Raw genomic sequence first — 16,389 nt, 5'->3', positions numbered from 1 at the left:
AGGAGTAAAAAGAGAGGAAGAACCCGATTTGATAACTGGTATGGAGGACCCATTCCCAACTGTAATTGAATTTTCAGTGTTCAGATTGTCAACAGAATGAAGCATACCTGAATATGAAGTCAAATGTGACGTTGCACCGGAATCCATATACCAACCACCAAACGAAGGTTCCATCAACATCATCGTGTTAAAGGCTTCTGCGAAGTCTTGTGTTGGTTGGAGCGGAGTGGACTGAGCAACGTTGGCCTCAGGCTGTGGAGGTGTGGGGCGTGGTCCAAGGAGTCTTTGTTTCTGGAAAGGTTGAGGAAACACGTTCCACGGTGAGAACATTGGCCAGTTGTTGCTGAAGTTGCGTGGACCGTTCCAGGAGTTGTAAGGATTCCAGTTCTGTTGCTGTCGGTGATTGTTGTTGCGTCCTCTGCCCCGGTTGTTTCTTCATCTGCCACGACTGTTGTTGCGGTGTTGCGAGTGTTGGGTTGACGGTGAACTATCAGTGAGGAGAGCAGTCGGTGATGACGCGTGATCAGTGCTTTGGGGGTTCGGTTTGTTGAATCTCTTGAGGCGGGATTCTTCATCAAGCAGCATGGACTTGGCATCGTCAAACGAGGGAAACGGTTTTTGGTGCTTGATGACATTGATAATATTGTCAAATTTTTCATTTAGACCATTCAACATATACATCACAAGACTACGTTCATTCACCGGTGCCTCCAAATTAGAGAGAAGATCAGCTAAAGATTTCAAACGTTGAGCATAGACAAGGGTGGACTGATCTCCTATTTCCAAGTTTCGTATCTCATTGTCAATTTGCATTGCACGAACTTCTTTGTTGCTTCGAAACTGGTTCTCAATACGGATCCAAACGTCTCTGGCTGTTCCACCGGTTTTGAATGATGACTTGAAAAGCGGAGGAGTCAATGTTCCGTAGATCCAGAGCTTCACTAGCCCATCACGCTTGAGCCATTGTTGATCGTTATCTCCATCGGGTGTAGACATACCGTCTACGTGTCGAAGGACATCAAACGTGAGACAATGAGTAAGAAACAACTCACGCCAAGCGTCGTAGTTGTGTTCATCAAGATCCAAGATGAGAGGAATGTGAGTTTTGATGTTGGTTATACCAAAGCAACGATCGGCCATTGGAAGCGGAGCCGTCATTGACGAAGACAAAGATATGAAGAAGAAGAAGAAAAGAGAAGAAAAGAGAAAAAAGAAGAAACGGGTCAGAGGTTTTGTGGCTCTGATACCATGATAGAAGTTGTATTTCCCTTGCCTTTCATTGAATCAATTACAGAGAATATGTACACGTAAAGTAGTTACAACTTCCCTAATAATAAGGTAGCTCAATCTTAACTGAGAGTTCCTAGAATGAAGGAGTATATTCTTTCAAGAACAAACCAGGGACCTCTAAATTATTGTTTGCGAGAGCTTGCAAGAAAATGATCTTCATCCACAAACCATTCTAGTGACCATATCCGTATGGATTCTCAGAATATGGATTCTCATAAGACTTTCAGATCAAATATCTGAGCAGATCACCCGACACGGCCATGGATCACAGAATTTTGAGAACAAAACAAAAAATAAACATGTGACCAAAACAGAACTGATGAAATTAACGGAATCAAATGGTCGGTTTTTCTCAAAAGTTTGATCGTAAATAAATGGAACAGTACCTGCTCATCAAGGAAAAGCAAGGTGATTCCCATGAATTCACCTTGCTTCTTAATGTTTTTGGAGTCCCAAAAACGCAGGAGACGAGCCACGACGAACTGAGCAGATCGACCCAGGCGGAAATCGTCGAACGATATTGGGGCAACAACGGCGGGAGCAGAGGAAGACATATCTTTAATTCTCTGACAATAAAGCCAACAGACGTTGCAAATAAAGCCCACTCCAAATAAAAGGTAAACGTGAAGCCCAAAAGTAATTGAAGCCTGTCAGACGTGTCCAAATGAAATGTTCTGATTGTAAAAATATTTTAAGTGACGTGGACATGCTAGAATCTCAGCATATTGGCCTTTTAGTATTGTGATTTTACCGGTGGCTTTAAACCAACTATATTCACATAGGATTGTAAGCTTACACATGTTTTCTCATTTTTAATAATAATTTAGTGGATATGTGAAAATTATATAAATTATAGTGTTTGTATCATACATCAATTTTTATTCATTGATGTCTATGATATATACATGATAAGTTGACCATAATAACTATTCATACATAGATTCATCTTTTAAATGCTTACTCGATTTATGCAATCACCCATTAAAGATTTTATCCACGCTTATAACCACATGTACCATCATCTGTTAGATTTTTTTAAATCTACAAGGATTGATCCATTTGGAAATAGAAAAATATCAAAATGAAGGTTGCAAAGACTGGTAATGGTTAATGTCCTGTCTCATTTATTAGCTTTGATTACTTCTGGTTCAATGAGAAGGAGAGTTTAATATCCTTTTTACACGAATTATTTGATGTTGTGGGTATCATCATCCTGCATGTGTGAAATATGTATCTACTCTATACTAAAAGGAACAAATAGTGAGTTTATAGCCTGTCCACGTCGACATATTTATTCCACCAATCACAACATTTGCTTAATACACGTCGGATACACGTCGGATAGCGCAGATTTTTTTTTTGCTTTCATTCTCGCGGACAAAACCGCACACAAAGAAATTTGGGTCTCATAATAAATTGTCTGGGCTTGGTTTGGTTATTGGGCTTGCTCAGAGGATATTAAAAAAAAAAAACACACGCGAGGCGGAACCCTCGATGCTCCGCGCCTCCATCTCTTCGTCTTCACCCTTTGTTCTTCATCGTTACAGATCTTTGGATCCACATCTCTACAATCAATACCCCACGACATCTCCATCCATCAATTTGTCCTTTATGAGTTCGTTTCGGTTAGCTTTCTCCCTTCTCCTTTATATACTGTTCATCTCTTTTGAGTGGAAACCAAAGCTCGAACTTCTCTCCTTAATCTATGGCGATCAAACCGAATGGAAAATCCCCTGTTACCTCCGATCACGATGACAAAATCATGCTTTTCCGCGATGTCACACCGGGTCCCCACGAAACCCAGCTGCGTTTCCGCTTGATTCATTTCTGGGAGGCTTGGAACCCTATAAAGAAGACGATTATTGGGATTGAGATGCTGTTAATTGACGAGCAGGTAATTGTTTTCATCCAATATAGTTTTAGCTTTTTTGATATTCGTTTTACCATATTCGATCGTTCTTAAATTTGTTATTAGATCCTGATTTATATAGTTTTTTAGCTTCGTTGTTATTTAGGTCGTTGTTAGAGTTGTTATTTAGATCGTCATTAATTTGGATGAGTTTCTTCGTTCTTTGTTATTTAAAACGTTCTAAAATTTTTTTTTTGCTCCTGATTTTATATCGATAATTTTCTTTGTTTTACCATATTCGATCGTCCTTAAATTTGTTATTAGATCCTGATTTATATAGTTAATTTTTTACACTGTCCTTAGTTTTTACAAAACAAAAACAACCATTTATTGGTACTGTATTTTTCGCAGGGATCTGTTATCCAAGGATTCATTTCGCCAAGTCGTATTGAGAGACATTTGTCTAAAATGAAGCCTGGATCGCTTTACAAGCTCAACAATTTTTATGGATCAAGCAACAAAACCATGTATCGGGTTTCTGATCATGCTGTGACGGTGTCGTTCTCATGGAACTCGGAGCTCTCTGTTCTTGAAGACAGTCCCACTCCTTTTGATGAAGACAGGTTCCGTTTTCATTCCTTTGAGGAATTTCAAGCTGGCTGTGATCGCAAAGGAGACCTCTACGGTAATCTCTGTTATCACACACCCCATCTATGAGTTGCAATGCTTGATGATTAATATAGAATTTTGCTTACAGTGCTATGCGTGTTTGGTTTTGTTTGCTCATGAGAAAGTAGATTACTTAGTGTCTGGTTTACTACACTCAGTGTTTGGTTTTTTTTTTTTTTTTTTAAGGATAGTTTGGTTAGGATCTGTTAGCTGTTTGAGTTCTATGTCTGGTTATTTTCTATGAAATTGTTGAAATGCTTTTCCATATTTAGTCTTCTTACTTACACGCTATAATGATTAATGGTATAGATGTTCTTGGGCACATGAAGCTGATTAATGGTCAGTGTCTCACTGGGACCCCAGTTCTGGATGAAGTGGAAATAGCTAGGGCGAGGCATGTGTTGGTTCATGTGCAGTCATACGAGTAAGTGTTTTGTTATTTCTTAAACACTATGTCTGTCTACTTATATTAACCATTTATTCACAATATTTTGCAGTGGACCTGTGGTGAAGCTCTACCTTTGGGACCAGGCTGCAAGAGACTTCTGCAAAAAATTCAAATCATACGAAGGCACCCCCACCGTGTTATTGGTGACGACCGTTAACACCAAGAGTCTCGGAGGTTCAGTTTCTAACTTTAGAAAACTTTCTTACAATTAGTTATCTACTCTTGCTGGTCTTTAAATGGGTGTGGATTAATACAACAGGTACTCTTGCACTTACTACAATGTCCTCCTCACGTGTCTTTATGGACCGCGACGTCCAACCTACGGTCGACTACCTTAGCTGGTAAATCTATATATATTTTCATTTTTATATTTAATCTGTAGCTGCCTCATCCCATATCACTGAATGAATGGATAAAAATATTACTACTCTGTCTCAGGTTGGGCTCTAACCCACAGAGTGCTGAGTTGGTTAATGCAGAAGTGGTCACTAAAAGGGAGACACTGACCATAGGAGAAATATTCTCCTACATCAGTGATGGATCTAATAAGGTACGAGTTGATGTTCTTGGGCAGTGAAACTTTCAACAGTCATTTATTAAAAATTTTGAGTCTTATAGAGCTTTGCTGTGTAGGAGGCTTTTTTTGAGTGCACGGCTACGATTGATGATGTGGTCTATGGTTCAACCTGGTATTACATATCATGCAGTGGTTGCCATACTAAGGCTACGAAAGGCCCTACTTCTTTGATGTGTTCAAAATGTGGGAAAGTCAACATATCAGGAGTACCACAGTATTTATTCTAACTCACTTCTCAATTCTCAATAACAATTTGAATGGTATTTGCTTATTAATTTTCCATGGCAGGTACCGTGCACAGATATCTGTCTATGACAACAGTGAGCAAGCTGTTTTTGTTCTGCTTGGTGATGCTGGTTTTGAGTTAACCGGGAAGCATGCAGCTGAGTTAGTCAGCAGCTATTTTGAGGTAAGTTTCATCACTCGGAACTCTTAGTGTTGGTACTCTCAATATTGGTCTTCACGTAAGAATTGAATATTGATAATCTTGAATGTCAGGCTAATGGAGACCAAGGAGTTACTCAAGAGGTGCCTTTCCCGGAAGCTTTAATTAGCACTATCGGTCAGAAACATAACTTTTGTGTAAAAGTTACACAGCACAACTTAGATGGCAAGTCTCGATCTTTGACTGTCACCAAGATTCTCCCTATGGAATCTCCACCAGTCACAGAAGCTTCGGGAGGAAACTACAACCCGACAACCTCGGAGGACGGATTTGAGACTGGAACGAAGGTGTGTGAAGCTTCCAAAACCAGTGTGGATTCGGGAGAGGGAAGTAAGAGCAATGGTGACATTGATGAGATGGGCAAAGCAAAACGCCTCAAGCGTGGGGTTTAGATTTTACGTGTGTCGTAGCATGTCTTGCATGGGATTACGTCTGAAGTTTTTTTTTTTTTTTTCTCACTCTGTTATTGACTTATGATTTCTTTCAGTTTCTCTAAAGTTTTTTATAAACTCTGAATGCTTATGTTTTGGTAATCAATATTCTACTTTTTAAGGCTTATAACTCTGTTTCTTTAGGTGTTTTGAAATATAACTTTGTGACAAATACCGAATATGAAAATCATTTTTTAACGAACTATTGTTTTTTTTTAAAAAAAATGTCTGTAAAGAAAGCAACATTTTAGGAAAAAAAAAGAGGTTTTCAAGTGCATATTTTACTTTGGATAGAAACGTGTTTACCAATCTACATAATGATCTATATTTTAGATTCATAATGATCTATATTTTAGGTTAGGATCAATACTGAGTTTCTATTCTTATTTGTATGTTTATAAATTGTATTAGCCTTTGCTTTTCATTATATGATTATGCAACAATTTTTATGGATTTATTTATATATAATCTATTAAAAAAGGAGTCATGATTCCTTTATGTCTGATTTTTTTTATTTGAAAGATTCTTAAAATATTTATGGAATTTTACATAAGTTAGTTATAACATATTTATTTTTGTTTAACATATTAATAAATATCCTACGAACAATGTTCAACCACATCTTTCAAATATGTTTAAAATGTTCTAAAGTTGTATTTTTGAAATTTTTTTTTTCAACTGTTCAAGTTGAAACATCTTTCTTTAATAATTATAATTCATAACCCATAACTTCCTAAGACCAGGAAAAGTTTTATAATATGTAACTTATTTTCTATTCAACCTATATTAATGTTATATTAGAAAACTTACAAACTTTTCAACTATTTAACCCCATGCATCATGTACCTATTTTACAACTCATCCAAAAATCTAGACAACTCCACTAAAATCTAAACATGAGTCTAATTTCTTGGATTGTACGCCACAAAACTTCACAAAGCCTGACATCTCCAAAAAGAAGCATCACCATGAATATAAAGAGACGAAATACACAACAAACGAAGATCGTGATCTCTATTGACATGAAGACAACAAGTAGTGGTTATCTAACACACGAAACAGCAAGCAATATGGAGTTTATGCTTGGTTACCACGAGATCGATTTTGACACGATTACTGAGATAATCGAGGAGGCTTCCGCCGTTGCCGCACGCAATATCCCAACACTCAATAATCCCACCAATATTGATTTTGATATAATTGTTAAAATAAATGATCTTAATCCAGACGCTATCCGCAGAATTGACCTGGATGTTTATCTCACCGAGCTACGGGATAATCGAAGGGATACAATTCCTAGCGAAAGAAATGACATATGTCCAATCTGTTGGGAAGAGTTTGGCACCGAACTGGATATCAACTCCTTGAGTTGTAATCATACCTATCATCATCACTGCATCTCGAACTGGGTTGAAAAAACTTTAACTTGCCCATATTGTAGAGCAGTACTTGCTTAATACACAATAAATCCATTATCTTATCTAATAATTGTTTCCCCTGTTTTAAATTTTTAATTGAAAAAGAAATAATAATAATTATAATTGAATTGCATCCGTAAAGAATTATTATTATTATTATGTATAAATAAAGACGTGTCGGGTTTTAATTAGGAAAGTGGGTTTTAAAGTGATACTATGATTCATATTTGTAGAAAATTAAGACAGCCCCATATATATTATTTTATTTCGAAATCTTTTTTAAAAAACATGCTGTTAATATCTCTATTATAGCTGGAAAGATTAACATCCCAAATCAAATTATTACTAATACTATAAATACAACAGTTATTATAAACCAAAGATAGTCTTTAAAATATACTAACATCACCAAAACAGTATTAGAGCATCATTATTGCTAGGACCAAATTGTGTGTCCTTAGCTTATTTTAATGTTATTGTGATGTTAAGAGACAAAGGTTAGGGACAATCTCAAAAGTGTAGATTATTGCTAGGATTTTTAGTGGTCTCTTAGTAAATTAATTATTTATTTTTATAAGTAATGACATATAAAGGATAAATTTTAAATAAAACATTTAACATTTAAATAGAAAACACAAACACAAGAAAATTACACAGTTGCCAAAAAAAAAATTACAAACATCATAAATAAAAGCAAACAAATATTTTATTGAATTCACAAAAATTTAAACATTATATATAATTTGGAAGATGTCCCGTCGAGACCGAAGCGCCGGCGAGACAGAAGCCCCGGCGAGAGAGAAGCCGGAGAGAGAGAAGCGACGTCGCGAGAGAATCGCCGTGGAAAGAAATCCGTTGTTGAGAGAGAATCGCACTGTCAATCGCCTTCTCAATCGACCTCGCGAGATAACCGACACACAAACTGAAAGACGAACTCAATTCGATTTTGCCCTAAAAATCATCGACAATTCCTAATCTGACACGTGCCTCCTAAGGACGACCACCAACGCATCTTAATAAGGGACGTCCCAAATATAATTCGGTCTTTTTGATTTTCTTTTTGGCCCAATAATGTTAAGGACGCGGTATTTGGACCGCGATAATGTTGCTCTTACGTTATTATAAAGATCAAATCAACCTTCACAAATAAGTCAAAAAAATTAACATCCATCTATAAATGCTCATTAAAACCAACATTAAAAGAATTATATGCTCACTAAATTAAATAACCTCAATTATCTTCCCAAGTATTATTAAATTATAAAGATTTTTAAACAAAAAAATATAGATAAACTTAGTGTATTATGGTAGTTAGTTTTCTCATTTCCTAACAGATTATTTTGGCAAACCCAAAATTACGATCGTTATTAAATCCAAAAAGATTTCTTTGATAATTTTATGTTCTCAAATTATTATAAGAGGATGGATAGATCCAAAGAGAGAAAATACAACTATCCAATTTTTTGATTCCAAAACAAAAACTTAGATACATTGTCTTAAAAACTTCCGCTAACATATAAATTCCAGCGAAACTGAAACACTTTTAATAAAAACTCATAAAATTAACATTCAGTAATAAATGCTCAGTCACACCAACGTTAAAAAGAAAAAATTCATATGCAAAAAAATCTTATCTGCAAAAGACTTAATCTGCTTCCTCCATTATCTACTTTACTTGCTGCTTTTTTGGCTTCTAAACATTTGCTTTTTAGGCTTTTAATCTGCTTTTACTGCTTTTTTGGCTTTTACTTACAAATTTTCAGACATATTATAACACACAATCCTTCCATCCCAAACAAAAATAATTATTACCAACACATTTTTTTGTGTTCAAACAAAGAATACCTACATCTAACATAATATTTTGGATCAAAATTTTCTTAGAAAATAACCCGGGCGTAGCCCGGGAACTGACCTAGTATATATAAATTATCAATGTTTTTTTTATCATACATCAATTTTTATTCATTGATTTCTACGATACTTTATGCATTATGAGTTGACCATAATAACTCGTTCATATAGATAAATTCATAGTAAAAATATTCTTTCGATCTTATGCGATCATCCGTTAGAGATTCGGCAGCCTTTTATATACAAGGCCCGCCCAAATGGCAAGTCAGCCAAACAACCACTCTGAACATATAAAGAAGGTAGATTTTTTTTTTCATGTTTATTTTATTTATTTATATGTAAATATGATTTACAATTCCTTTGAAAATATAATATTTGTATAAAAGTATACCCTCGTTTATATAAATTTTACTTAAAAATATATTGAATAAGTGTATTGTTAAATAATAATTATTTTTAAAATGTGAAATTTTGTATTATCAGTGAAATATTTATGATAACATTGACTAATATTGATGTGCAGTTAATTTGATAAAATTATATGTGCCAACTTTTAAAATACTTTTTTCTCTGCTTTGTACATCCAAAAATAATGGACCGAGACCACATAAACCATCATATGTTGTATCTTTCAAATCTACAAGATCCGTCCATTTGCAAATAGAAAAATAATAAAACAAATATCAAAATATTGACAAAGTATAATTTATATTTTAGCAAAAAAGTACTCTGATAAATTATTTTATTTGCTTTTAGAAGTGAAAAAAAAAACAAGTGTGGAGAAGAAAATAATAAATAAATAAATATAGAAAAAATGAAAGTGTGTATTACCTTAACTAACTTATCCCCCTATATATTAAATGAGAAGTCACTTTAGTGATTTCTGGTAACGTGTCGCTCATATGTGAAGTTTCAAAAAATTGTTATAATTTGATTGGTCGATTGTTTTTAATTTTTATTTATTTAAATTAGATCTAAAAATTTAAGGTAAGTCTAAAAACATTTAACATCACTTGCTATATAATCTAAGGAATATTACAAATAACAATTTATGACAACTAATTCTCGAAATTATAAAAAGATTAATAATGTTTTATTTATTATTTTTAATATTTATAAACTATAAAATATAATGAACGAATTTTTAAATAAGATAATTATAATAGTTTTATACTCTACTTGATGAATTGTATTCGAATATAATTATATAATAACTATTTTAAATATTACAAAATCCAAACATGTCTATTAATATGATTTTAAATTATTTATTGTTGTTTAAAGAATAAATTTATCAGAATTTTAAAATTATTTATATAATGTTATAAATTATTTATAAAAATATAAATCCTACTATATATTGATTGAGAAGTCACATAAGTGATTTTTTTATTATGTGTTGATCATAAATGAACTCTTCAAATTGTTATAATTTGATTGGCCGATGATTTTTAATTTTATTTATTATTATTATATCTAAAAGGAAAGGATAATTCAATTACCACTTTCCAAATAATCTACATAATATTAGAAATAATTATTTATGGTAACTAATTGTTGAAACTATGAAAGAGTAATAATGCAATCAATTTTTTTTATATATTTATAAATTACATAAAATAATAAACAAAAATGTTTATTTGAATTGATATAATAATTTTATATTCGTATAGAAAGAATTATATTTATATATAAAGTATCATAATAACTATTAATGTTTAATAATTCAATGCATGCTTTATAAATCATTTATATAATTATAAATACATTTATAAAAATTATTTATATTGGCTTATCAGATGTTTTAAATTATTATAAGAGGTTCTAAGTCATTTATAGAAGCTTATACATTAATTTATAAAATGTATTTTGAAAATTTATCTTCCTATTACAATATTTTGATTTTTTTCATTTTTAATGGTAAAATTCTTCAACTATGTTTACTTAGTCTAGAAACCCCTAAACTAAAGATTTACGGTAGTAATTGTAGTTATGACATTTTAGAGTTTAATTCATTAAATAAAGTTAATTTTAGGGTTTTTTTGTTAAATACTTAGTTTGGAGGTTTTTTACCCAAAACAAACTTAGTTGAAGGGTTTTAACGTTAAAATTTATTATTCTTTCCTTATTATCTATTATTTAAATCTTTATAGTGGGATTTGTTTTATCAAAAACCAGTTGCAATCAACTGACGAGATATCTTATTTTCTAATATCATGCATTTAATATTTAAATATATATAGCAAGATTTGAGTTATCAAAATTATGTATATATTATAACCAAAATATCTTTAAAAATTTATTAGAAAATATTCTATCTCATAGCTAAACTAAAATTTATTAGAGCATATTCTATCTCATAGCTTCTCTTGAAAGCTAGGTCATTTAGAAACTTAAACTAATTTGCTATATAAATATCACGCCACCCCCATTAGTTTCACGCATCTATCTTTTAAGTTTTCATATGTTTTTGATCGTTCTAATTTAAATTCTACTTTTGTGATCTTGTGCAGGTGTATGATAATCAATAAGTAACTCATAGACGGAAACACCATTACTTGTAATTTTATGGGGGATTCTTCTTCTCCGTTTATTTTTGTTCTCTTCCTCTCCATGTTGTATCTCTATTTATATTTTTGCATCAGCAGTGATTCAACTAACAAAAAGAGACGACTCTGTTTATTCAGGAACTGATCCTTCCTTTTTAAAAAAAGTAATTCTTTTTTATAAAGTTAAATCACTTAGCAAGAATATAATATAAGATGTGTATGCTAATCAAGTGCAATTTATTTATTGTGCGTGATCCTCTTCGGATACGTTTGAGAGCCAAAGGTAATCTCAAAGCTTTTTAAAAACTTTGAAACTCATTGACGTTGTCCTATAATTATATAATTTGTTATATTTTGGGGATTATTTACATCTTTAAATATTTTTTTAAAAATTAACTCTTTTCTGACTCAAGGCTTAGAGAATGAAACTGTAAATCATTTCTGATGTTACAATGAAACCACATGTAAAATAAGTATTATATAATTGTAAATATGTAATGATCAATTTAATATTAAAGTTAATGCTCACAAATGCGTGCGGACGGTCCACCTAGTACACATTAAGCTATGATCACACAACCGGTTTAATCCACCAGATAGAATTTGAATAAATAATGGACAAATTTAGATAGATCGTAATATATTTAGCGGTGAGCTGTTTTGTATTCAACCACTTTTAAAACTTTTACGTACTTTAACAGTCTCTAAAATGAAAGAATTGTCACAAAAATGCATCTTTTTGTAAAAGATATATATATATATATATATATATATATATATATATATATATATATTTATTTATTTATATAGTAATACTAAATATATGACACTATTTCAAATATTGTTTTTAGATTGCATCATAAATAAATAGAAATTTCATTATTTCATTTACAAATTTAAAACGATTTTTTTTTAATCTTTGTGAATAATAATGTAATAATAAAATAAATATATAAAAAATACATATATATATATATATAATGGAGCTGTACAAAAAAAAATACATATATACATAATGGCCAAAAATAGCTTTAAGAAAATAAATTGAACAATACCTTCCAAAACTAGTTAAAATACTCATTAATTGTTTACAGATTTTTTTTTTTGACAACAAAAGCTCCATATTTTATTAAGAAGAAGCCAACCAAGTGGTGTCTAGCACTAGCCAAGTTAGGACCTCAGAGTGTACATGGGAAAAGCAAAAGCCGCGAGCTCTGGCACCTTTCGCAAGATGGTCAGCTCGGACATTCTTAGTACGAGAAACAAACGATATGGAGCAAGAATTAAACTTAGAACGAAGATCAACAAACTCATCAATTTCAGCCATTAGACTTGGCCATTCTTCTTCTTCCTCAATGAGCTTAACCAGTTGCAGGCAATCTGATTCAAACGTCATCGAGTCGTGACCGAGAAGTAATGAGGATTTCATGGCCCATAGCAGAGTATTAAACTCAGCATGTAGGGGGGACAATACTCAGTTACTAGCAAATGTACCAAACATTGGTATCCCATCCTCCTTCTCCATCACGAAGCCACCACCATACCTAGCATCATCATCTTTCCAAGATGCATCGAACCTGCAAAACAGGCGCATTGATGGTGAATCTTGTGCTGCGGGCAGAGGCGTTCCATCCTCCTCCTCCCGCCTCTCCGGAGTTACGTGCGCCATGCTCCAGCTATCCGCTTCCGAGGACGCAGACTGGAGAATTTCCAATGGCGTCAAGTCCTTACCTTCGAAGACCTTGCCGTTTCTAGATTTCCACATGAACCAAATGATCCATGGGATTCTGGCCAAAACATCGTCCGGCATGTCCTGTTTTTTTATTCTGTTCAGAAGGTAATCGAAGTTACTATAGATAGAGGGGCTCGGGAACTCCCCTTGGAGTGAGAGATGTAGCGCGAGAGCCCAAGTTTGAGTGGCCGGCGGGCACTCAAAAAGCATGTTTACAGATTTAGTCACTATTTTCAAAAGTATCATTAAGATGATTTGATCTTTGTATACATACTTTCCAAACCAGGCCCCACTGCGTTTACCAATGCATTTGTTGAATATGCGTATATATAGAAATTTACAAAAACTGTTTCATCACATATAATAATACGACTAATTCTTGGATTCATCTTTTAGAGAAGAAAAATAATTTGCACACAAGAGTTGAAGTATCGAAGTCACTCATCAAGAATCATGAGATCTGCTTCTATTTGTTTTTTCGTTTCTTGTGTTCTCATGTCCTTTATTCTGAACAATGTCATAGGTAAGACATCTATTTTTTCTTTACACGTAAAACTTAAAAAATCCAAGTATTGCATATTGCGAATAAGTTGTTTCTAGAGAGAAAAGTTATAAAACATTTACTAATTTAAATTGGTCGCTTTATCAACAACTAAATTGTTTCGTGTAGAATTTGTGTGGTTCCTATGAAATAATAGATGGGGAAGCTGGATTTACTACAATGGGTAACCTATGTAGCCAGAAAGATATATTTGTCGGTAGATGTGGCCCTAACGGAGACGAGACGTGCACAAATGAGTTTGTTAAGAACGGAGGCGACAGGCCTTATAGTTGCGAGTGTAATAACTTCGGCAAAGAACATTTATGCCGATGTGATTTTCCTTGCTAGCTTTTGTTATAGACAAACAGAATTTCAATAAATATTGTGGTGTGTATCTTAAAGCATTTTGGACATTAAAGAAAATGTAACGAAGAAAATAAATATTTCTGTTAGAAAAAAGAAAAAGAAAATAGTGGCAACACTTAATAAACCGTATCTAAAGCTATCAAGATTCTGATCAAATCAGTTTATTTTGAATAAAATACAAAATTGTGTTCAACTCGCAAAAGAAAAATGCGAATTAGTCTTTGAGTTCTCTCTGTCCCTCTTGAAACACACAAACACGGTTTTCCGTTGCCTCTCCAACGCCAGCGCTGTGAAAAGGTCCATGTTTCGTTTCCTTTTTGTTGTTCTTATGTCACGTACTTCTTTGCATGGTTTATAACATTTAAAAAATCAGTGTACAGAAATTGTTTTACTTATGACCGATTGGCCGTTTAGGTGAACGGTTAACACCACCTAAACTGTTTTTAGAACAATTATGATCCTAAGAGTCAATTTAATTAACTAGGGAGTTAAACAAACTTGGGAAAATTGTTTTTTTAGGCCAAAAAATGATAACTTTTTCCAAAAAAAAAAGAGATAACTATGTCCTATTAGGCTATTTTTTTGTACCATTTTTTTTCTCAAATACCCTTTAGTATTTTTTAAAATAAATCAAATAAATAGTTTTACAAACAAAAAAAAAGTTCAAAAAAATAGTAACTACTGATGAAATACCTATATCATCTTATTAGTATTTTTTCCAGTTCTAAAAATATTTAAATCATAATTTCATATTTTGTTCTACAAAAAGTAGAATTGACATTTTACACAGTAGAAAATGTAATCCACTTTTTCATTGAATCTAATATGTTTAGAATATGTGATATACATAAATAATAGTAATCTAAAAAATATTTGAAAAACACATTCCGCACTTAACATATCGTTCTGAAAATTTGTAGAATCCGGAATTTACACATTACTATAAATTTAACACCTGAAAAAAATCAAAATCTACACATTACTGTAAATCTAAAAATAGTAGAAATCGATTTCAAACATGTTTACTCTGTTCTACATATAATAGAATACAAATTCTATGGATAAGGATAATCAGTTCAAAAAATATGGGAAGAAAATATTTGAAAATATTCAGTTTTATTATATTTATTAAATCGTTTTTTTAAAAGAAAATTATGATTTATAAAATCAATTTTTAAATTAAAAATTAAAACGCCGATTTGGAAACTTCTTCTCACGCCATCTTCTTCTCCCCTTTGTTCTTCAAGGAGAAGAGAAAAATAGGTTTGATTGATTAGAAATCAGGTTTTAAGAATTCAGCTCATGTTTGTTCGGTTCAAATCAAGTGAAAATCAAACCGGATTTAACCGACGAAAATCAGGAAATCCATTTGGAAGACTTACCTAGGCACATGATCGATTGATCCTGAAGATGCGACCGATCGATCGAAGTGGGATCGAGCTTCTGCGATCGACGGACATGGGCTTGGTCGATTAGTATATTCTCCACATATTTTCGTTGTTCTGGATATATTTATCAGGATCGACCGGTTCAGATCGAACGGTTGCTTACATGATCGATTGATTCCATTTAAGAAAAAAGAACTTCGAACGTCAGGTTTTTTGGGGGGATTTTTAATACTTTTTAATTATTTTAGTTAAAAACTATATTTAATATTTAACAATTGTTTTATTAATTGTAATTTCGAATTTTTAGTTGAAATTAAGGGGAGTATTGCCATTTTAAAAATATTTTGACTAATAAGACATAAAGTATATGAGATTAGCCTAATATGACATAGTTATCATTTTTTAGCCTAAAAAAAAATTTCCCAACAAACTTCATACTTAGATAAGTAACCAATTTTTTTTTTTTGGGGTGGGGGGTGGGGGGGGGGGAATTAATTTGATGTAGCAAATCGGTATTGATCATTACTTTATAAATATTGAGTTATTCTTGGATTCACCTCCTAGGGTGAATCTATAGGTTCACCAACTAATATGATTTTTAATGAGTTATTCTTGGGTTCACCAACCAATAGAATTTCATTATTTCAAATTCGATATCTTTTAGAAAAGAAAACAAAATATTGTCAAGTTATATTATGTTTTTAAAATAAAATGGTAAAAAAATAAAGAAATAGTAATTATAGAAAAAAAATTTAAAAAATGATATTTTTAATGTCGTCAGCAAAACACTAAACCCTAAATCGTAATCCCTAAACCCTAAAGCATAATTTTT

At 32.4% G+C, this 16,389-nt stretch overlaps 3 protein-coding genes across 3 annotated transcripts; 2 read left to right on the top strand and 1 right to left on the bottom strand.

Moving 5' to 3' along the window:
* Positions 1-435: 435 nt before the first annotated feature.
* LOC106355164 lies at positions 436-1,158 on the bottom strand. The gene has a single exon (XM_013795163.2). It carries the CDS (start codon positions 1,156-1,158, stop codon positions 436-438), a length of 723 nt encoding a protein of 240 aa, XP_013650617.2.
* Positions 1,159-2,525: 1,367 nt separating this feature from the next.
* On the top strand, positions 2,526-5,911 carry LOC111205833. Its single transcript, XM_048777268.1, has 9 exons — positions 2,526-3,184; positions 3,551-3,824; positions 4,118-4,232; positions 4,306-4,430; positions 4,516-4,597; positions 4,695-4,806; positions 4,890-5,047; positions 5,122-5,242; positions 5,332-5,911. Exons 1-9 carry the CDS (start codon positions 2,996-2,998, stop codon positions 5,668-5,670), a joined length of 1,515 nt encoding a protein of 504 aa, XP_048633225.1. The 5' UTR covers positions 2,526-2,995; the 3' UTR covers positions 5,671-5,911.
* A 7,372-nt stretch (positions 5,912-13,283) lies between these two features.
* On the top strand, positions 13,284-14,244 carry LOC111214700 (putative defensin-like protein 234). The gene is made up of 2 exons (XM_022717713.2): positions 13,284-13,785; positions 13,961-14,244. The coding sequence occupies exons 1-2, from the start codon at positions 13,716-13,718 to the stop codon at positions 14,149-14,151; spliced, it is 261 nt and encodes an 86-aa protein (XP_022573434.1). The 5' UTR covers positions 13,284-13,715; the 3' UTR covers positions 14,152-14,244.
* The last annotated feature ends 2,145 nt before the right edge of the window (positions 14,245-16,389 follow it).

This window comes from Brassica napus, chromosome A3 (genome assembly GCF_020379485.1).
Source record: "Brassica napus cultivar Da-Ae chromosome A3, Da-Ae, whole genome shotgun sequence".
Classification (NCBI taxonomy): Eukaryota; Viridiplantae; Streptophyta; class Magnoliopsida; order Brassicales; family Brassicaceae; genus Brassica; species Brassica napus.
Note: the sequence above shows the minus strand (reverse complement) of the source record. Positions and strands in the feature narration are given on the sequence as shown.